The following is a 24,003-nucleotide window of genomic DNA, read 5'->3' as shown; positions in this document are numbered from 1 at the left end:
CAGCTTCCAGAGAAGATGTGCTCTTCCTGCAGCTCCCTAGTTAAGTCTAAATAGTGAAGCCTCAGGGATGCTCTTCCACCATTTTCTACCTTAGATGATTTTCCCATTCACATAGCTGAATGCTGAATGCTTCCCATTTGGGGTACAAAGGGATCATATGGTTTGTTTGGATGTGAGATCGATACGATTCATGCCTGCTTTCCATTTCCTTATCTGGATCATGTCTTCACAGATGATGTTGAGCCTTTCAGATGCTGTTTTGCAACAGGGTCACTAGTTTTTGGACAGGTCCAGAAGGGTTGTTAGGATAGTTATGACTGAAAACAGGGTCATGGAATTCTGAGGTCCATTAAGATCTATGAAGTCACCAAACACCTCCAGAAATAACTAGCATAAACATCCAGAGTTTTGGAAGTGGGGTCTTTTGCATGATATTGATATGCACCTCCACTGTTCACATCAACTTTCAAGAAAAAAGTCATAGAGAAAGTCACCATGTTCACACAGATGTAGAGTTTCATATTCAAAACACCTCAGAAAAAGACTCCTTCCTTCTCTCTTTGGGAAGACTTGTCTCTTCTATTTAGCTGTCATTACTTAATATAACTATCTTATTTCTTAGCTTGTTCATCCCTGGTTGCATGACAATTTTAATTATTAATTGTTTTATTTTACTGTTTGATGATAATTTTGGAATTTAATTTGATTAGTCTTACATGTTTATATGTTTATTTCCTTCTGTTTAAAATAAAATTAATTGTTACTTTAAGGCAAAGGAAGAATTCAAAAGCTAAATAATTGCAATGAAAAAAATAAATATTACATGCCTAAAAAATAATATCAGATTCATTTCCCTACTTTTATCATGAGATGTTCCTTAGTGTTTAGATCTGGCCTCAGGATTATAATGTAGCATTTGGGGAAGAAGATGCAACCCAAAAGCCCAGCACTGGAGGCCAAGATGGAGAAGACCTGAACAATCACCATGGACTTTCCTTTGGTGCTCAGGTAAGTGGGTAGGAAGGATACCCAAACACTGCAGAAGACCAGCATGCTGAAGGTGATCAGCTTGGCTTCATTGAAGGCCCCAGGCAGGTTCCTGGCCAGGAAAGCTACAGTGAAGCAAATGGCAGCTAGGAAACACATATAGCCAAGGACAACATAAAACATGGTGACAGAGCCTTCATTGCATTGCAGGATAATCTCTCCAGGCTGGGAGTGCAGGTCAGAGTCAGGGAATGGGGGAGAAATTCCAAGCCATGAGGCACAGATGAAAATCTGGCCAGCAGAACTAGAAAGGATGATGGAATTGGCCAAGCTCTTCCCCAACCATCTTCTCACACTGTTCCCTGGTTTTGAGGCTAAGAATGCCAGTACCACTGTGATTGTTTTGGCCAACACAGATGACACAGCTATTGAGAAGACAATGCTGAACACTGTTTGTCGGAGGAGACAGGTGGCTTTCCTTGGCCGTCCAATGAAGAAAAATGAGGACAAAAAACAAAGCAAGAGAGAGAACAGGAGGATGTAGGAGAGATCCCGGTTGTTGGCTTTGACAATAGGAGTTTCTCGGTATTTAAGGAAAATGATTAAAATTAACCCTGTGGATAGGAACAAGAGTAGGGCAATTGAGACCAGGATGATGCCCAGATGTTCTTCATAGGACAGGAAGATTATTCTTTTTGGGATACATTGGACTCTGCTCTCGGTTGGATATTGATCAATTGGGCACTCGGTGCATTTTTCAATATCTGAAAAACAGAAAGTAATATTTCATTTATATCTCTTTTCACCTTTCAAGAAAGATCTTCATCAGCTGTCAGATAACACTGATCAGCCACAGCAGGTCTAAATCATGAAAACAACTCCAATTGAGACAAGTCGATAATACTTACTGTGACTATGGGAATATCCCACAAACTCTACCTCAAATTGTGATGGAATATCTCCCCCCCCCTTCCGCCTAAAAGTTCCCTGCGAGAACTGCATCATCTCAAGGTCACTTTTGTGATTTGTGTGCTTTTGTGAATGTTATGAAATATAGCAGCAAATTTAAAGTCTGCCCTTTAGTTACGTCAGAGATAGAAGCCAACACCACGAGATTCCAAGAGAAGACAGGTTTTATTTTGAACGCGTTCAAGAGCCCAGTCTGATTGCCATCAAACTGAACTGTCTGAGGTATCCCTTGGCAGAGATTTTATACTTTTTAATTGATCATTACAAATCAGAAAGACGTCACACAAGGTGTATACATTTTAAGGTCATAAACTTCTTGCTTAGGTCAGTAAAAGACATTTCAGAAAAGTAACAAATATTCTGGGAAAGTTACAAATACATGATTCTCATAAAATCCCAAAATATAACAGAGAAGTGAATCTTGGTTACTCATGAAGCTGACGGGAAGATTGCTAAAGTATTGCTAACATATTGGGTCAATATTGCTAAAATATCTCTGATTACAAGTTAAAATCATGCTGAGTCTTAAGTTGACATTTGGACTATCACAAGTTCGCATGCGTCTATAACTAATGTTTGTGGTTACTGCCCACCCGGGTTTCCTGTTTGCCAACAGCGTACATTCTAAGTTCCGCTATTTTAGAGAGCAAGGAGAAAATAAGGAACTCCTTTAGTAAGGCAGAGGGGACTGTGATTTCTTTCTGACATTAAGCATTTTAGAATTAATAATATTTAGCCTGTTAGAATCACCTAACCTGATTAAGTATTAGGGGGTTCACTTGTGTACCCCGTGCTGCATCATTATTAATACTGTATTCTGTTACTTTTGTTATTTCTACCACTATGGAAGAAATTGGGAAGCTTGAAAATTAAGATCCACAAAATTGTCAACCTTAGATATGTCTCATTTTTAAAAATCACATTGATTAAAGTACTCTGGATGAATACAGTACTCTTTTCTGTGACCACCCACCTTCCTCGGTGGAGATGGTCCCATCTGGACAAGGAACACAGTCATAGCAGCAAACTGGCTCTCCTTCTCGTTTTCGCTTGACAAATCCAGGGTGACAACTTTCCACACATTTGGACTGAGGCAAAGTCTAATCAGAAAAATAAAGAATGGCAAATGTACTATGGTAGAACTATCCATCAATGAATAATGGAGGTGGGCATAAATATTAGCCAAGTCCAGCTAGATAAATAAGGAATTTCTAACTCCCAATGTTGCAGGGGATACAACTACCGACAGATTCTCCACTTAATATTTCCCCTTTCCTTTTGTGCTATCAAGTTTTCCAAAAAGGACATTTCTACTGAATAAATTCTGGAGAATTGAGAATTGAGAAAAGATTTAAGCATTAAGTGACAATTAGTGGTTTCTCCTCATGGTTTTATTAACCTGCACTCCTTTTTTCATATACCCCGGAATTTAAATGTGATGTTTTATTCATGTTTAAGTTTAGAAGGAAATTTATTCTGAAAGTTTTATGATTTTTTTTATTTACGTAGATTTATTAAACAGAATAAAACTCTGTTGATGAAATAAACTTCTTTTCATTTGGATCTGGAAAGTTTTCTTCTGGGTTCCATGTAGCATTGGAAAGCCACCAATTTGTCAGAAGTCCAGAACCACTTCCCAGTTGAGATATGAAGGAAAACTTCATTACAGATTAAGATGGTCAACCTTAATTGATCTGTTCTTTGTTTATCTATATATTTATTTGCTAATTTATATAGCTGCCATGCTGGTGAACTAAGACTAAAAATTACTGCATAGTTTCTAGACGTTTAGAGAATTGAGATGCAAGTAAGGTCATAAAAATGTCTCCCTCAAAAAGGGAAAGTTAAGCATTTTTTTTTTGCTCTGTCACATGGAACAAGAGTTTGAATCTTGGAACAGCAAGAGATTTTTCTAACGTCAATCTAGGTATCCAAAAATTGTCCTTTCTGTTGAAAACCCACAATGAGGTGATACCTATTGTCATGAAAAGATTATTATTATTAGTTAATTTTGGAGCCTCAATTGCACATTGAATACAACTGAATATAATTGTATTCAAGGATGTTCCATATGAAGGGATATGCTAAAAGCTAAATCTAAGTAACTTTCTTTCTCAAATTGTCAAATTTCAGTGTTTCAGTTTTTTTTAATAAGGGCACATCAAAACAGTCATTATGACTTCATGTGAACTTCTGCAGGAGCAGAATATTTTTATATCCCCTTGGCATGAAAGACAACAATAGATAACTCTGACTTGTATGTTCTATTTAAGAACATCACAGATTATAAACCTGCCCAACTATGCAAGATAAACCTGAATTCCAAAGCAGATTTTTCAATGGTATCAACAGAAACTGTATCCAGGCTTGATTAGAATTATCTTTGCCTCTTTTACTCCACTGGGAACTTGGCATTGGAGGAAAGAGTTTCATTCTATTTTGCTAATCTAAGGCAAGAAAACAAAACAGGTTGATGCTATCAGCCTGAAAACTCCCTGCATTTGATTGCAAAAGCAATAGCACTTAGGGCCTTACAGAATTCTCTAATTGGTTTACAGATATTCCTCTCAACAATCTGGCTCCTCATTTTACTGAGCTTGGAAGGATGGAAGACTGATTCAACCTTGATCCAGACAGGACTTTTGGCTGTGGGCAGAATTAGTTGGCAAGACTACATTCTAACCAATTCACCACAAAAGTTCTTGGAAAGTCTGTCCCCTTTCACCAGTTTTATACAGATGACAGGGTGCATGGGAGACACAAAATAGACATGATTTGTGTCCTAACGAATTATTATTTAGCATCCCACATTGGACATAGATGAATCAATTTGAAATAGTGTCCCAGGTAACAGCATTTTAAGAAAACTATAAGGGTTCCACTCCCAACATTCAATTCTCATTGAAGGTCATTGTATCTGGTGAATAGGCTTAGCCACTTGAAATGTGTCCCAAACCTTTGGAAAACAGAGAAAAGACACCAATATTTCACCCACCTTGTTGAGGAACTTTAACTGTGCAAGGCCATCTTGATTGATAGTAATTCTCTGTCTTTCAAAACTGCCTATTTGCTCTTTAATGGGATCCTCTTTGGAGAGAACTACCATGCTTATGATGTTCAGATCAGCTGCTATATCCCCATTTTGGTTCAAATAGACTTTCAAGTGGGAAAGATTGCAAAACTCATTCTTTTTCAGAAATGGATGGAACTAGAACAGAAATATCCAGGAATTTTAATAACAGAAACCTTGTTTTTTTAAAAAAATTCACATAGTTGTCCCAAATATGCTTTTTCAAGAGGCAACAGGGATTTTGGGGGGCTTTTTTGAAGATATTTTGCTTCTCATTTAATAAGCTTCTTTAGCTCTGACTGGTACCTATTAATCTACTCACATTTGCATGCTTTCAAACTGCAAGCTAGGTAGGCACTGGGGCAAGTAACAGGAGCTCATCCCATTCCATGGAGCTCTGATCTCGAACCTGAGCTGTCAGTTCAGCATCTTTAACCGCTGAGCTATCCCACCCCTAGTACTATAAATATATAATAATAATAACAGCAATAATGGATAGTCCCATCAGGTCTTGGAGATAGATACAAATGACTTTGGGAAAATCTGCCTTGCATGAGGAACCAGATCTTGAAAATGAAACCATCCTGAAGTCGATGAAGATGAAACCATCTTGAAACCATCTTGAGCCGAGGTGGTGCAGTGGTTAGAGTGCAGTACTGCAGCCACTTCAGCTAACTGCTAGCTGCAGTTCGGCGGTTCAAATCTCACCGGCTCAAGGTTGACTCAGCCTTCCATCCTTCCGAGGTGGGTAAAATGAGGACCCAGACTGTGGGGGCAATATGCTGACTCTGTAAACCACTTAGAGAGGGCTGAAAGCCCTATGAAGCGGTATCAGCAATTAGCAATAGTTAGGCTTATATACCGCTTCATAGGGCTTTCAGCCCTCTCTAAGCGGTTTACAGAGTCAGCATATTGCCCCCAACAACAATCTGGGTCCTCATTTTACCCACCTCGGAAGGATGGAAGGCTGAGTCAACCTTGAGCCTGGTGGGATTTGAACAGCCAAACTGCTGAACTGCAGTCAGCTGAAGTAGCCTGCAGTGCTGCATTTAACCACTGTGCCACCTCGGTTAAATATAAGTTTAACTGTTATTGCTATGGATGGTGGAGAATGGAAGGATTTATACTCCTTGCAGACAGCTGGTCATTTGCTTTTCCAATATTCCAATTATCCACAGATGAATTTATTGGCCAACATTGTTGACCTTTTGAAGCACAAAAAGGTTGAGATGTCTATGGAGATTCTCAGTCATCCAGATCATGCTTGTTCCAAAAGTGTATTTTCAAGAGGCAACTGGATTTTCTCTCTCTCTCTATCTATCTCTTTTTTTGGAAGACATTTCAGTTCTCATTCAAGAAGTTTCTTCAGCTCTGACTAGATGGTGGGGAATAGTGGGGGCTCTCTGCAAGGAGCATAAATCCTTTCATTCCCCCCATCCAGTCAGAGCTGAAACAGCTTCTTGGATGAGAAGTGAAACATCTTCAAAGAAAAAGAAGAAAGTCCAGATGCCTCATGAAAAAACACTGTTGGTAGAAAAAAGTTGAGATAGTTCCTCATTCAAATAAAGTAAGTTGGATGGATCATAGTCTTGACCTCATACCTGCCATGGCTGCAGCCTTGGAGCACCCGACCTCTTTTCTCCCTCTTTCCTTCTCTTGGATAAGGAGGAATAGGCAGCATTCAAGGCTTGGGCCTGAGTATTAATCAAAGTGTAAGCAATGTGGTTATATCGGTTCAAGATTCTGTTTCTTTCCACTTTGGTTTTCAGTGGTGATATTTGTTTGCATCGTCTCCGGCCTTTGACAGAAATGAGGTCTTTTGTAAAAGAACATTGAAAAGACTGATCTCCAAACTGTGGTTGCACAAAGAGATCTGATTCGAAGGAACTGTCATTTGGCCTTTTTTTCAACTGAAAAATGTAGGTCCAAAAACTATGGACATGTTTCAAAAATGTGTGTCTTCTTATTTGCCGGTCTCCAAAGCTTGCCATTATCCAAAGTTTCCCTTCAATGGGTTCTGGCAAACTGTTAAGTGTTGAATGGAAAAGAAGAAGTCTGTCCCAAAAGGAAAAATATTCTAAGAAGTGAACAAAGACATTGACTCGTCTCCACTTAAAAATTGAATCCTCAAAGAGTACTGTTTGCGCAGTACTTGAGAATTGTTGTGATATAACAACACAAATTCCATTCCTGACAAGCATAGGAGTAAAAGTCCTCATGAAATTATCTCCATTCTCTGTGTCTGAAGCAAAGAGACCAATCAAGCTCCATCTGAAATAAAGGAGCAATTGGACAATTCCTGGGTAGAGAATTTCTAATTTAGGGAGCATCTGGTAGAAAAAAGGGAATTGATTTTTATCACTCAGAGCTTCTGAAGCAGTGAAACGGATCTGAAAAAGCAGTGAAGAATGCCATATTTAGGGTCAGTTATTAGCTTCCAATAAATCCAACTTTTTTGTCATGAACATATTATACTATTGTATCGTTGATTAGCCAATGGGCCATATCAAGATATAGAATTTTAAACATAGATCATTAGCAAGACTAGAAATAAAATAAAAGAAGCAAATTAAATAAGAATCAGAACAAAGAGCGTAAACCATATTTCTGTATCACTCCTATTTTTTCCCACAATTGGAACCCCATTTGAATTTTTCAACTGAATTTTTAGTTCAAATAAAGAGCCATATTATATGTAAGTTTTAAAACCTGTTTGAAAGAAAATATGTTGTTGGTTAGACATAAGGTTTGCAATAGGTCATACATTTAATGTGCAGTCCACGATACTGACCTCTCTGTTTCTTATACAATTGATATAATAATACCATGTTTGCCAAAAATAAGACAGGGTCTTATTTTCTTTTGACACGCCCCCTGAAATAAGCACATGGGGTTATTTTTGGAAAAGCCTTACTTTTGAGGTGCAGGAGGCAGTGAGTGTGGTCACTTCATGTTTGCTGCTATGTTGCAATATTTTCAGGGAGGGCTTATTTTGGGGGAGGGTTTATTTTAGCGGATGTGCTCAAAAGCCTGATTGGGCATATTATCTGGGGAGATCTTATTTTTGGGGAAAGGGTAGATGTTTTAAATCTTCTGTCTCTGGATTTCTAAATATACACATCTCAAATATACACATTATAAGGTAATTGGTTAAATCTCATAAGAACATATCTTGCTTAAGGGGGTATTTTCATGCAAAAATCACCCTAAGAAGTTCAGCCATTTTGATATTCAAATACTTCACAATTTGGGAAATGAGTTATTAGACACTTATCCACTTCAATGTGGCACACCTACTGAGAATTTATCTTTCCCTGCTTTGATGTTCCAGATTATTTTTTAAGGTTGTACTCCAGTGGTATGAGAGAAAGGTGTATGTGTATGTGTGTACACACACACACACACACACACACACACACACACACACACACATATATGTTCTATTTGTGCTCATAAATAAATAAAGGGAGACTAGTATAGATCTATTTCAAGCTATTTAGCTCTCATCAGCTAACCATACCCTTAGTGGGATTCGAACCTGTGCTGTATTGCATCTTAGGCAAACGTCTTAGCCATTATGCCACAGGTCTCCTCCTTATCAGCTGAAGCCAGGGAAGAAGGTATATATTTAGTGTCACAACCCCTTGTAAGCCCCAATTATGGGAGGAAGCCAACTGCCTCCATCATCTGTCAATCAGCTCGTCACAAGAGTCCATCATGACAGAAACCCAATATTTTTTTACTGTTGCCTTTGTTATATTTGTGTTCTATTTGTGCTGATAAATAAATAAAGGGAGACTAGTATAGATCTATTTCAAGCTATTTAGCTCTCATCAGCTAGCCATACCCTTGCTGGGAATCGAACCTGTGTATAGGTTATATATCTATCTATATCTATATCTATATCTATATCTATATCTATATCTATATCTATATCTATATCTATATCTATATCTATATCTATATCTATATCTATATCTAATCTATATCTATATCTATATCTATATCTATCTATATCTATATCTATATCTATATCTATATCTATATCTATATCTATATCTATATCTATATCTATATCTATATCTATATCTATATCTATATCTATATCTATATCTATATCTATATCTATATCTATATCTATATCTATATCTATATCTATATCATCTATATCAATCATCTATATCATCTATATCATCTATATCATCTATATCTATATCTATATCATCTATATCATCTCTCTCTCTCTCTCTCTCTCTCTCTCTCTCTCTCTCTCTCTCTCTCTCTCTCTCTCTCTCTCTCTCTCTCTCTCTCTCTCTCTCTCTATCTATCTATCTATCTATATATATATATATATATATATATATATCACATCCCTTAATATGATTTTTAACTTATATAGTCCAAGCAGTCTTTAATTGAAATGTTGTCTGTTCTAACAGGCAGAATTTGGGAGTCAAAGTCAGTTTCTGTAGCTTTAATTTTATACCAATACTGAGTTTTTGAATTTCATAGAGAAGATATAGTTGGATTTATCACTTATCCATCCTACCAATCCACTCAGTTTTCTAGATAAAGAGGCACACATACAAACCTGTGGGATTTTGTAGCGTTCTACTAATCTTGACATCTGGATGTCAGCCCCATCAATAACAGTCAGAAGGTTGTCTTTCCTTCCACAGCTGTAGTTGGGAACATTGGCTTCGCCAGTAGAGAGCATGTCCAGCAAGGCATCTGACGTGCCAAGTGCGTTCATATAGTTGTCATGGATGTTGTAACCAAGTGTGAGATTCTGTAGGAGCTGGAAATTCTTACTGACCATTGGAATAACCAAAATAAAACGTAGGAGTCTAGACTGATCAGAAGACTTTCTACGGTAAAAAAAAAATTTTTTTGTCACCATTCCATTTTTTCCCCAAATGAATCTACTTTGTCTTTTGAAGCCTATGGAGTGTTAAGCCAATACTGACTCCAAACTTGAAGACAAATGAGAGACCCACCTTCATTTACTTTTAATAAATGTTGTGAAAATGGAATTGATGCAGTCCTCCCCCTGGGTAAGAATCACAAATACACCATGCCCAGTAACCAATGTTCAAAATCTATATATATATAAAAGTGAAAAACACTCACACAGAATCATAAAATCTCCAGAACCATAAAGCCTACAAACTTAAAATATGGCATGTATGTTCTTCCTAGCTTCTAGGTGGACGCTTAGAAAGGATTTTTTCAAAATCATCAGATCATTAGTATTGTTAAGTCTATCCCTGTTAGGAGACTAGAGTTCTGCAGCAGAAGTAAGTAATGAATAAGCTGCTGAATAGCCACTCACAGCCACCAGAGGTAAAACAAATAATAGCTTTACTTGCATAATGAAAATAGGATAAATAGTCTCCAAACAGACTATAAGCAGTCTTGAGGTATATACACAGCCTATTTACAATACGTTGAAGTTACAGTTCCTCAACTCACAATTCACCATGTAGACAGGTAACTACTATACAGACTAGCTACCATCCAATACACGGTCTTCTCTCCAAATACTGAACTCATAAAGTAACAGTCAGGAACAATCAGGAACAATCAGGAGAATCAGGAGCATCAGGAGAGAGCTCCGAACTAGTTCCTACTTCCTATATGGCTGCTTAAAGCAATAGCAACAAATTACATCTCTCTAGCATTTAAAGTAACAGATACATTTGTTACAATCATGGCTTATGCTTATACATATTCATTGCCAAGCCAAGACTAGGCTTACATCCCTAACAAGTATTTCAAATATTATTATTATTATTATTAACATGCTCTGATGCTAAGGAGTTCTATTCCCCACTCCTCACCTGAAAAAAATTATTTTGAAGCTACCAGTTGGGCAGGGCCAGCAAGTGACTCAACTGGCCTGCTGGCTGGGAGTTTGGAGAGAAGCCTGAGGCAGAGAAGGAGATAAGATAGGAGAGGTCTATCCTAGGGGCCTGACTTAGGGAGAGAAGGGGATAACATAGGGGTGGATTCTGTGGGGCAAGCCTGATGGAGAAAAAGGGAGAGGTGAGGCCAGTCATAACTACTCATTAATTTTCCAGCTGCAAATGTTGATTTAACATGAAGAAAACATGGAAAACAAAATTATTCAAGAAAGTAGACAGGACAGGCGCTGCAATATAGGAACAAGTGGAATAAGAAGAACAAAATGAGAGAGGTAGAATTATAAATGGAGGAAATGCAACTCTATTATCCTGAATGACTTACAAGTGAGACTGACTAGAAGGATCTGCATTAAAAGAGCACATTATATTCAATATTTTTGTGCCAGTGGTGATAATACCAATGAGATGGTCTCCTGGTCTGTAATAGCTCCATGGTTTTTTCCCATCCTGATGCTCCAAGGTTAGTGGACATTTCATTGTAAGATTCCCAGAGACTGGCAGGTACAACAGTAGCATCAGAAGCAGAAGCAGCAGGTTCATAATTGCTGGGGATGTATCAATCCATGTCCCACTTTTAAAAAAGAACAGGAAGAAGACTTGAAGAATTAAAAGTCCTCACACAAAAGCCAGTGGCTTTCCTGATTAAGATAGACACTGCAAACTTCACCTGGAAAGGAGAGAAAGGTGCATTTAACAGCACAGTCTGATGTTTAAATTGCTTCAGTCTGATGTTTACATTGGTTACTGGAGAAGTAGAAGGAGACATCTCAAACAGCAGGATGGTGATAATTACAGTGAGAAGTAGCTTTTCCTCTTGGGAGCCTGAACCTTTCCTTGGCTCCATTTGCAAAAAGGCATCTGAAGTAGTGCATGTTAGTGAAAAATTACAGATATACCCCTGAGAGCAGTGTTCTTTAGTGGTTGTGGTCTTTCCTGTCAGGCCCTATCCAGAAAATGATGCTGGAGGAAAATGTAGCATTTTAACACCTATTTTGTTGACTTCTGCTCTCCTTCAACATGGAATCATTTCTCCAGAGACTGCTGAGTAATGACGGTCACCCAGAGCTGTGGAATTTGGTGCCACTCTTGGCTGAGGAAACTTAATATTTTTGGATTGTATCACTGTGCAAGAATGGAGAAAGATAGAGGCCCAATACTCCCCCCCCACCCCCGATAGAAATTTAGTGCCACACCTACAAAAAACTAGATTGAAGAGACATGGATTCCTTTCTTCTGGTTATATGGATACACTTAATCGTGGTGTTACTATTTGAGCTGCACATCTCTGAGGCTGTGTGTGATTCCCTTCATAAGACTGCCAAGACCTTGAAAGGGGTGGTTTGGTATTCCTGTTTTATCTGGGTCAGTTGTCAGAAAGATTAGGTTTCTTGTTTGGTGCATTGAGAAAGTACATTGATATGTATGTACACCTTGGCATAGAATGGAGAACTGGGAGATTGAGCTAGAGAGGGTAGAAGGAGTATCCTGGTGATAATGTGCAGATCATTTGTGGACCTGGATGAATACACAGCTCTTAAGGCCTATGCCAGTCCTCAAAGTGGGCTACATGATGTGATTGCCCATGGACAGGATCTTTCATTTTCTTCCTGGGAGAGAGTCACCAATTCCTCTTTCTCTGGACATTTTGCCCAGCCTTTCAAAGACAAGCCATGTTTGGAGTAGGAACAAGGAAATGCTCTACTTACAAATTTTGAAGGGGAAAAGTAAAGGGTCTGAATACCAAATGTGCTGAGATTTTGTGAAAGGTAAAGACCCCTGCAAAGAAATTGCACATCTGTTGTAATGAATGGTCTCTATTGTTTTATCATTTTATATGTAAAAAGTTTGTGAAATCATGAACTCAAACTCAATTATAGCCTCTGAAAAAAAATGACAATAATATGACTCCATTTGTAGAAAAAAGTATCAATGTGTATCAAATCAGTCATATTCGATGTGATGTATGACAAAACATTCATCATTTTGGAGGAGCAAAAAATTACCTGACTTGAAAAAAAAATGAAAAAGAAAAGAGTGCATATAAAATATTCTTTGTTTTATATAAGAGAGAAGAAAAAAGTATTTCTTCATATCAGATGTTTGGACATAAGAAAGAGCGAGAAGTCCACCTCTTGCAAATAAAACTTTGGTCGCAGGCACTGCATATCTGTTTATCCTGCTTAGACATTGTACATCTTTCTGATGACCTGGGAAATATATAGAGTGATATGCACCAGTGGTGAAATTCATTTTTTTTTACTACTGGTTCTGTGGGTGTGGCTTGGTGGGCATGGCAGGGGAAGGATACTGCAAAATCTCCATTCCCATCCCACTCTGGGGCCAGCCAGAGGTGGTATTTGCCGGGTCTCTGAACTACTCAAAATTTCCACTACTGGTTCTCCAGAACCTGCTGGATTTCACCCCTGATATGCACCCAACTGTGGGATTTTGTATGTGGCTATCAGAGGGGAGGTATTTGTCTCATCCCCTTCAAGGACAATAAAAAGATCCTTTTGCCTTCCACAGCTTTATTTATGAACATTGGCTACCCCAGGTGAGAGAAGGTTCAACATAGAATCCCAGGTCAGTCTGGTATTGAAATTGTTGTTGTGGGGATATTGGGTAGGAGCTGGAGATCTGATTGATCTCCTACATGGCAAAAAGGAAGGAGAAGATGTTCCAGTAGTATGTGAGTGTTTCCCCAGACATATACAGATATCATATGCTCATTTAATACATAAACCCCACAGGACTTCTCCCTCCTCAAAAGCATTTGATTAAAATTGGTTTCATTTCTGGAAATCTTTTGTGCAGGTAAGCTGAAACCAAGACCACTTACTTTTCTTTCTTTGAATCTTTAAGAAGGACCCTCCTCTATCACTCCAGTCACAACTGGAACTGGTCAAATAACCTAAAGTTATACAGAGGCTGGTTCTACACTAAACAGGGAGCTTGGCTAGCTCCACTTCTGAAACATCAACTTGTGATGTGGCTGTGGCTCTAGCGAATTCCAAAGCATTCTTTTTTTTTTTTTTTTTTTTAGAGAAAAGAGGATTTACTAAAGGCATCAGAAGAAAAGAAAAGATCAAAATGTGGACCTTTTGGAATCATTTGTTAGTGGACTGGTTTTAACTCCATTGCTATAGGAATGACTTACAAGATAACTTCAGTTGGTTACCTGTGGAAACTGTACGGTTAAAATGCAACAGAAACAACCAACTAATCAGAAGGTCTCCTGGCCTATAATCATTTGGTGTATTTGATCTATTCCATCTGGCTGAGAAATCTAGGGATATTTGGTGTTCTGGAGCCCATCGGCTTCATAGAGATGAATATCAAACAGTGATTAGATAGAGGGAAAAGAGTGAATGAGGATTGTGTCCAATCTCTGCAGCTCCTAAAATTATTTGAGATATAAACCTAATAAAGAAAGAAAATGAGTGAATGTCTGAGGATCATTAGAATCATTTTTATTTTCTGGTTAAAAAAAATGGGAGGGGTTAATGCTTCAAGGCAAGTTTCTCAATTTTGTCAAACATAGCAGTGTCCTGCTTTGCCACCCCCTTTCCTCCAAACACAAACTGAAACACACAAACATGTGCTACATTTTCAATTCCATGTATATGTGTATGTGTATGTATATAATATAGGAGGGAAGCCCAGAGAATGGACATCCAGATTTCCTTTTTTCTCAGATTTAGCTTTCTCTATGATGGGGTGTGGAGAATATGGTCTCTAGGCAGCTTCCAGAGAAGATGCGCTCTTCCTGCAGCTCCCTAGTTAAGTCTAGAAAATGAAGCCTCGGGGATGCTCTTCCGCCATTTTCTACCTTAGATGATTTTCCAATTCACATAGCTGAATGCTGAATGCTTCCCATTTGGGGTACAAAGGGATCATATGGTTTGTTGGGATGGGAGACCAATATGATTCATGGCTGCTTTCAATTTTCTTATCTGTATCATGTCTTCACAGATGATGTTGATCCTTTCAGGTGCTGTTTTGCAGCAGGGTTACTAGTTTTTGGACATGTCCAGAAGGGTTGTCAGGATAGTTATGACTGAGCACAGGGTCTGGAATTCTGAGGTCCATTAAGATCTACAAAGTCACCAAACAGCTCCAGAAATAACTGGTAAAGACATCCAGAGTGTTGGAAGTGGGGTCTTTTGCGTGATCTTGATATGCACCTCCACTGTTCACATCAACTTTCAAGAAAAAAGTCATAGAGAAAGTCACCATGTTCACACAGATGTAGAGTTTCATATTCAAAACACCTCAGAAAAAGACTCCTTCCTTCTCTCTTTGGGAAGACTTGTCTCTTCTATTCAGCTGTCTTTACTTAATATAACTATCTCATTTCTTAGCTTGTTCATCCCTGGCTGCATGACAATTTTAATTATTAGTTGTCTTATTTTACTGTTTGATGATAATTTTGGAATTTAATTTCATTAGTCTTACGTTCTTTATATGTTTATTACCTTCAGTTTTAAATAACCTTAATTGTCACATTGATGCAAAGGAAGAATACCAATAATTGCAATGAAAAAATTAAATGTTACATGCCTAAACAATAATACCAGAGTCATTTCCCTACTTTTATCATGAGATGTTCCTTAGTGTTTAGATCTGGCCTCAGGATTATAATGTAGCATTTGGGGAAGAAGATGCAACCCAAAAGCCCAGCACTGGAGGCCAAGATGGAGAAGACCTGAACAATCACCATGGACTTTCCTTTGGTGCTCAGGTAAGCGGGCAGGAAGGATACCCAAACACTGCAGAAGACCAGCATGCTGAATGTGATCAGCTTGGCTTCATTGAAGGCCCCAGGCAGGTTCCTGGCCAGGAAAGCTACAGTGAAGCAAATGGCAGCTAGGAAACACATATAGCCAAGGACAACATAAAACATGGTGACAGAGCCTTCATTGCATTGCAGGATGATCTCTCCAGGCTGGGAGTGCAGGTCAGAGTCAGGGAATGGGGGAGAAATTCCAAGCCATGAGGCACAGATGAAAATCTGGCCAGCAGCACTAGAAAGGATGATGGAATTGGCCAAGCTCTTCCCCAACCATCTTCTCACACTGTTCCCTGGTTTTGAGGCTAAGAATGCCAGTACCACTGTGATTGTTTTGGCCAACACAGATGACACAGCTATTGAGAAGACAATGCTGAACATTGTTTGTCGGAGGAGACAGGTGGCTTTCCTTGGCCGTCCAATGAAGAAAAATGAGGACAAAAAACAAAGCAAGAGAGAGAACAGGAGGATGTAGGAGAGATCCCTGTTGTTCGCTTTAACAATGGGAGTTTCTCGGTATTTAAGGAATATGATTAAAATTAACCCTGTGGATAGGAACAAGAGTAGGGCAATTGAGACCAGGATGATGCCCAGATGTTCTTCATAGGACAGGAAGATTATTCTTTTTGGGATACATTGGACTCTGCTCTCGGTTGGATATTGATCAATTGGGCACTCGGTGCATTTTTCAATATCTGAAAAAACAGAAAGTAATATTTCATTTAAATCTCTTTTCACCTTTCAAGAAAGATCTTCATCAGCTGTCAGATGACACTGATCAGCCACAGCAGGTCTAAATAATGAAAACAACTCCCAATTGAGACAGGTTGATAATACTTACTGTGACTGTGGGAATATCCCACAAACTCTACCTCAAATTGTGATGGAATATCTCCCCCACTTCCGCCTGAAAGTTCCCTGCGAGAACTGCATCATCTCAAGGTCACTTTTTGTGATTTGTGTGCTTTTGTGAATGTTATGAAATGTAGCAGCAAATTTAAAGTCTGCCCTTTACTTACAGGGCGGGGCACAACCTTTTCCTAGGGGGTCACAGCAAGATCGACAGCAGTTTACAACTTCCGCCTCATTTTAAAGCCCATAAAAAACTGAATTGAATGAGCTATTAAATGTTAAATTTGCTTTAAGAATGGCTGGAAAATTCGATTCAGAAGAACAAAGGATCATTGACAGAATAAAATGCATTGCCTTTCGAGAGGCTCGCGATGCTGGAGCGACGTTTATCAATCGAAAATGGATTGCAAACAAATTGAAACGTCATCCGGATTGGGTTACTGATAATTGGAACAAAACAGCCCAAGAATGTTTCACAAAATTTGGAGAAGGGCGTCCTCTGCAACTGTCCCAAGAAAGCAAAGCCATCATTGCAACTGGCAGTCGCAAACAACGAAAAGGAAACTGAAAAGTGGCCCAAGAAATCCTTCAAATTCGTGGAAAACGAGTTGATCAAAGGACAATCGGCCGATATCGAGAACGAGAAGGTTTGAAGCCATTCCACGTCATTTGCAAACCATTGAAAACTCAAACACACGTTCAAGATCGGCTTTGGTTGTGCGATTGGTTGTCTGAATGGACCGAGGAAGATTTTCTTCATTTGGCGCCATCTGACGAATTCTTCGTTTATGCCATTCGAAAACCGAATTTCCAGAACGATCGAATTTGGGCTAAAGACGTCGACGACATCGCCAAACATGAACGATATCGACAAATCGTTCGCAATCCGACTTGCATCGGGATTTTCGTCATTTTCACAGCCAAGAAACTGCATTGGGTTTTGAAGGATAAAGGGGAATCCTGGGATGGCAGTTATTTCCGTGAGAAAATTTTATTGGAGAATGTCATTCCATTTCTCAGTGATCCAGACAATGTCTTGGTGGTTGGTGAGGCTGTCTTTCTTCATGACAAAGCTCCTTGCATGCGTGCAAATGCGACTCAGCAATTGTTAAAGGAAAACAATGTCGAATTTTGGGGCAATGACGTCTGGCCGGGAAATTCGCCAGATCTCAATCCGGCAGAGAACATTGGGGCCATAATTAAGGATGAAGTGGAAGCTCTGATGATTCAGGAGCAAGGTCAAAATCGATATTCGGTTGAAACTTTGAGAATGAATTTGGAAACTGTGTTGAAAAATCTGGAAAATCGAACGGAACTGTTTGAAGATTTGTTGTGTTCTTATCCACCTCGTTTGAATGCTGTTCGAAGGGCTAATGGTGGTCATACTGACTATTAAATCGTGTCAATAAACTCAGTTTTTGATGGGCTTTCGAATGGTGTATGAATTATTTGTGTTGTTATTACAAGTGTTGCTGTGACCCCCTAGGAAAAGGTTATGCCCCGCCCTGTACATCAGAGATAGAAGCCAACACCACGAGATTCCAAGAGAAGACAGGTTTTATTTTGAACGCGTTCAAGAGCCCAGTCTGATTGCCATCAAACTGAACTGTCTGAGGTATCCCTTGGCAGAGATTTTATACTTTTTAATTGATCATTACAAATCAGAAAGACGTCACACAAGGCGTATACATTTTAAGGTCATAAACTTCTTGCTTAGGTCAGTAAAAGACATTTCAGGAAAGTTACAAATATTCTGGGAAAGTTACAAATACATGATTCTCATAAAATCCCAAAATATAATAGGGAAGTGAATCTTGGTTACTCATGAAGCTGACGGGAAGATTGCTAAAGTATTGCTAACATATTGGGTCAATATTGCTGAAATATCGCTGATTACAAGTTAAAATCATGCTGAGTCTTAAGTTGACATTTGGACTATCACAAGTTCGCATGCGTCTATAACTAATGTTTGTGGTTACTGCCCACCCAGGTTTCCTGTTTGCCAGAAGCATACATTCTAAGTTCCGCTATTTTAGAGAGCAAGGAGAAAATAAGGAACTCCTTTAGTAAGGCAGAGGGGACTGTGATTTCTTTCTGACATTAAGCATTTTAGAATTGGGAAGAAGGCGGGGCTTAGCAGTGAGAAGATGGAGTTTCAGGCTACTCCTGAAATTCCTCTATACCGAAGGATTTTTGGACGGGTTCTTTGAACTCTAGCTGTCCTGGAGATGACAGTGAAGGTGGGGAGAGACCCAGGACCTCAGAGATACCCGCAAATCTCTGGGGGGGGGTATTAACTCCTCGTGCCAATTCCTTTCTGGATTAGCTGCGTGCTAACTGAAACTGCAGGTTGCCCCTAAGAATGCTAGAAGTGATGTCATCTGGTAAGCTGATTTTATTATCCAAGAGAGACTGTTCGCGTTAAAAACTTAAGATAAATGAAACCAAAGAACAGGGAAATTTAGCGGCGAATTGGCTTTTTCTAATGGATTTATGGCTGGTGGTTACTTTACCTCTTAAATGCTTCAAGAAACTCCTCGACACCCTCCCCCCTCTGAATCTCCTTAAGTGGATCGTAAAATTTATTTTCTACTAATTAGCCCGTCACGATTCGACACTTTTATTACTTTACTACTCGGCTTTGTTTACAATCACAGCCTGTGAGAGACTAAGAAGTCTGTGGAAAAAAAAAGAGTTTGCAATTTTTAACTGCGACACACATCATGGCGTCCCAAAATGCCTCTAAGATTTCATTTCAGAGACTTTTTTCTGCATGTAGAGGACTTTTTGATTCTTATCAAAGACTGGAAAGAAAACTGGATCATCTGATTTTAAAATATGAAGCAAAAACTGAGATTGTTGAATGTTTAAATGCTCCTGAAATACAAACGGAAAATGTGAGAAATGGTGTCTGGTCTATCTCAGAGGAAGAAAGGAGGGGGGAAGCTATAAAGAAGACTCATTTAAAAAGACAGAGTGCAGGAGGAATGGAAAATCCACCCTTGAGAATTAAAGTTAATTTGGAAAATTTTACAAGCTCAGGACAACATTATTATTATTTCATCATTGACATTCAGAGTCCAAAGGTGCCAAAATATCTCTGTCTGGATTTGATTATGAAAACATTTGGTAAATTTATCCAACGCGTGGCAATTGGCTGGAGAGGATCTTGCTATTGGAGAGACACTGGCTGATAGATGGAACAACGTAATTTAAAATTTAGCTAAATCTGATTACCTTAATGTGTAATAGATATAGCTGAAAAATGACTGATATGGATAGTAATATATATAATTTGGAACTGGCTGATAGATTGAAGAACACAATTGAAAATTAGTTAAACCTAATTGCTTTTTCTTGTAACAGATATAGTTGAATAATAATTGATATTGATAGTAATGTATATAATGTGGAGTTGATATGATAACTAACAATTGGAAGATTATACATAAAGAGTATTAAATACAATAATTATCACTATTAAAAACTAAATAAAATACATACAATCAAATGTTAATCAATACTGGGAAAATGTTATGATATATGATATAATTAAATATTATGGATGTCCAGCTAAAATAAGATATGAGGATTTGATGATAATAGAGGATTTTATAAATAAGTAAATGAATTGTCAGCATGTGTTATGGATTAATTATGTAATGCATAGCTAAGGATGAAGGATGTTTAAATAACCATAGATAATTAAAACTGGAGGTATAATGATGTTGATATGGTAAATATTCGAGTTAAGATATTTGAATTAATATGAGTTAATGGAAGAGAAGCACGAAAGCATGTTGTAACCAGTTGATATACTTCTCTTTTTTTCTCATGATAGACACCTGTGTTTTGTTTCGTTTTCCTGCCTTGTCTCTTGTCGTTTTTGTCTTTTTTTGTATTATTTTTATTTTTTATTTTTTACTTTAATTTTTATTTTTTATCTGTCCTTTTTTTTCTTTTTTTTCTTTTTTTTTGATTTTTTCCTCTCCCACTGGAGTGGGCAGGGATTGGTCAAGATTATTACTTTCATCAATATTGTTAAATAATAATTACAGTTAAATGAAAATGGATATATAATAATGCCTTAGTTAATATGAGTTATGTTGGTTGACTGTGGAGGAGATGTACCAAAACTTATCTGTAATTGATTGATATATATTTTACAGATGTAAAGAAAGATGTGTACCTGTTTTAAACTAAAATTAAAAAACATTTATTAAAAAAAAAGCATTTTAGAATTAATAATATTTAGCCTGTTAGAATCACCTAACATGATTAAGTATTGGGGGGTTCACTTGTGTACCCCATGCTGCATCATTATTAATACTGTATTCTGTTACTTTTGTTATTTCTCCCACTATGGAAGAAATTGGGAAGCTTGAAAATTAAGATCCACAAAATTATCAACCTTAGATATGTCTCATTTTTAAAAATCACATTGATTAAAGTACTCTGGATGAACCCAGTACCCTTTTCTGTGACCACCCACCTTCCTCGGTGGAGATGGTCCCCTCTGGACAAGGAACACAGTCATAGCAGCAAACTGGCTCTCCTTCTCGTTTTCGCTTGACAAATCCAGGATGACAACTTTCCACACATTTGGACTGAGGCAAAGTCTAATCAGAAAAATAAAGAATGGCAAATGTACTATGGTAGAACTAACCATCAATGAATAATGGAGGTGGACATAAATATTAGCCAAGTCCAGCTAGATAAATAAGGAATTTCTAACTTCCAATGTTGCAGGGGATACAACTACCGACAGATTCTCCACTTAATATTTCTCCTTTGCTTTTGTGCTATCAAGTTTGCAAAAAAGGACATTTCTACTGAATACATTCTGGAGAGAAGCAATTGAGAAAAGATTTAAGCATTAAGTGACAATTAGTGGTTTCTCCTCATGGTTTTATTAACCTGCACTCCTTTTTTCATATGCCCTGGAATTTAAATGTGATATTTTATTCATGTTTAAGTTTAGAAGGAAATTTATTCTGAAAGTTTTATGAATTTTTTTATTTACCTAGATTTATTAAACAGAATAAAACCATGTTGATGAAAGAAACATCTTTTCATTTGGATCTGGAAAGTTTTCTTCTGGATTCCATGTAGCATTGCAAAGCCACCAATTTGTCAGAAGTCCAGAACCACTTCCCAGTTGAGATATGAAGGAAAACTTCATTACAGATTAAGATGGTCAACCTTAATTGATCTGTTCTTTGTTTATCTATATATTTATTTGCTATTTTATATAGCTGCCATGCTGGTGAACTAAGACTAAAAATGACTGCGTAGTTTCTAGATGTTTAGAGAATTGAGATGCAAGTAAGGTCATAAAAATGTCTCCCTCAGAAAGGGAAAGTTAAGCATTTTTTTTTTTTGCTCTGTCACATGGAACAAGAGTTTGAATCTTGGAACAGCAAGAGATTTTTCTAACGTCAATCTAGGTATCCAAAAATTGTCCTTTCTGTTGAAAACACACTATGAGGCGATACCTATTGTCATGAAAAGATTATTATTATTAGTTAATTTTGGAGCCTCAATTGCACATTGAATAAAATTGAATATAATTGTATTCAAGGATGTTCCATATGAAGGGATATGCTAAAAACTAAATCTAAGTAACTTTCTTTCTCAAATTGTCAAATTTCAGTGTTTCAGGTTTTTTTAATCAGGGCACATCAAAACAGTCATTATGACTTCATGTGAACTTCTGCAGGAGCAGAATATTTTTCTATCCCCTTGGCATGAAAGACAACAATAGATAACTCTGACTTGTATGTTCTATTTAAGAACATCACAGATTATAAACCTGCCCAACTATGCAAGATAAACCTGAATTCCAAAGCAGATTTTTCAATGGTATTAACAGAAACTGTATCCAGGCTTGATTAGAATTATCTTTGCCTCTTTTACTCCACTGGGAACTTGGCATTGGAGAAAAGAGTTTCATTCTATTTTGCTAATCTAAGGCAAGGAAACAAAACAGGTTGATGCTATCAGCCTGAAAACTCCCAGCATTTGATTGCAAAAGCAATAGCACTTAGTTCTATTTACCACTTCACACTGCCTTACAGAATTCTCTAATTGGTTTACAGATATTCCCCTCAACAATCTGGCTCCTCATTTTACTGAGCTCGGAAGGATGGAAGACTGATTCAACCTTGAGCCAGACAGGACTTTTGGCTGTGGGCAGAATTAGTTGGCAATACTACATTATAACCAATTCACCACAAAAGCTCTTGGAAAGTCTGTCCCCTTTCACCAGTTTTATACAGATGACAGGGTGCATGGGAGACACAAAATAGACATGATTTGTGTCCTAAAGAATTATTATTTAGCATCCCACATTGGACATAGATGAATCAGTTTGAAATAGTGTTCCAGGTAACAGCATTTTAAGAAAACTATAAGGGTTCCACTCCCAACATTCAATTCTCATTGAAGGTCATTGTATCTGGTGAATTAGCCACTTGAAATGTGTCCCAAACCTTTGGAAAACAGAGAAAAGACACCAATATTACACCCACCTTGTTGAGCAACTTTAGCTGTGAAAGACCATCTTGATTGATAGTAATTCTCTGTCTTTCAAAACTGCCTATTTGCTCTTTAATGGGATCCTCTTTGGAGAGAACTACCATGCTTATGTTCAGATCAGCTGCTATATCCCCATTTTGGTTCAAATAGACTTTCAAGTGGGAAAGATTGCAAAACTCATTCTTTTTCAGAAATGGATGGAACTAGAACAGAAATATCCAGGAATTTTAATAACAGAAACCTTGTTTTTTTTAAAAAAAATTTCACATAGTTGTCCCAAATATGCTTTTGCAAGAAGCAACAGGGATTTTTGGGGGATTTTTTGAAGATATTTTGCTTCTCATTTAATAAGCTTCTTCAGCTCTGACTGGTACCTATTAATCTACTCACATTTGCATGCTTTCAAACTGCAAGCTAGGTAGGCACTGGGACAAGTAACAGGAGCTCATCCCATTCCATGGAGCTCTGGTCTCGAACCTGAGCTGTCAGTTCATCATCTTTATCTGCTGAGCTATCACACCCCTAATACTATAAATATAATAATAATAATAATAATAATAATAATAATAATAATAATAATAATAATAATAACAACAACAACAACAATTGAACCGGGATCCATCTTGGAAACAAACCAGTTAATGTACAGCGCAGCTGTAATAGTCACTAATGAACTAGGCATTAAAATCAAAGTACCTAGTCACACAACAGAAAAAGCATCAAAGCCAAAGTGGAAAATCCGATTAGAACAAAAAATCTAAAAATTAAGGGCAGATGCTAGTAACTTAAAGAACATGCATGAGCAACGGCTTAAAAACAACAAAATCATAGATCGGCTAATCAGAAGATATAGATTGGATACAAGAAACGTCAAT

At 37.8% G+C, this 24,003-nt stretch overlaps 1 protein-coding gene across 1 annotated transcript in view; it reads right to left on the bottom strand.

Annotated features, from left to right (window-relative positions):
• LOC148047067 (vomeronasal type-2 receptor 26-like) overlaps positions 1-23,232 on the bottom strand; it is a 56,508-nt gene extending 33,276 nt beyond the window's left edge. Inside the window, exons 1-2 of the mRNA XM_087707719.1 lie at positions 23,122-23,232; positions 4,952-5,164 (exon numbers count right to left, since the gene is read on the bottom strand). Coding sequence (XP_087563845.1) covers positions 4,952-5,164; positions 23,122-23,232 — 324 coding nt within the window. The remainder of the gene's footprint in view (positions 1-4,951; positions 5,165-23,121) is intronic.
• Between the last annotated feature and the right edge of the window lie 771 nt (positions 23,233-24,003).

The sequence above is a fragment of the Thamnophis sirtalis genome, unplaced genomic scaffold (assembly GCF_051295495.1).
Source record: "Thamnophis sirtalis isolate CommonGarterSnake01/CBP01778 unplaced genomic scaffold, rThaSir2_p1.2 scaffold_3, whole genome shotgun sequence".
NCBI lineage: Eukaryota > Metazoa > Chordata > Lepidosauria > Squamata > Natricidae > Thamnophis > Thamnophis sirtalis.
Note: the sequence above shows the minus strand (reverse complement) of the source record. Positions and strands in the feature narration are given on the sequence as shown.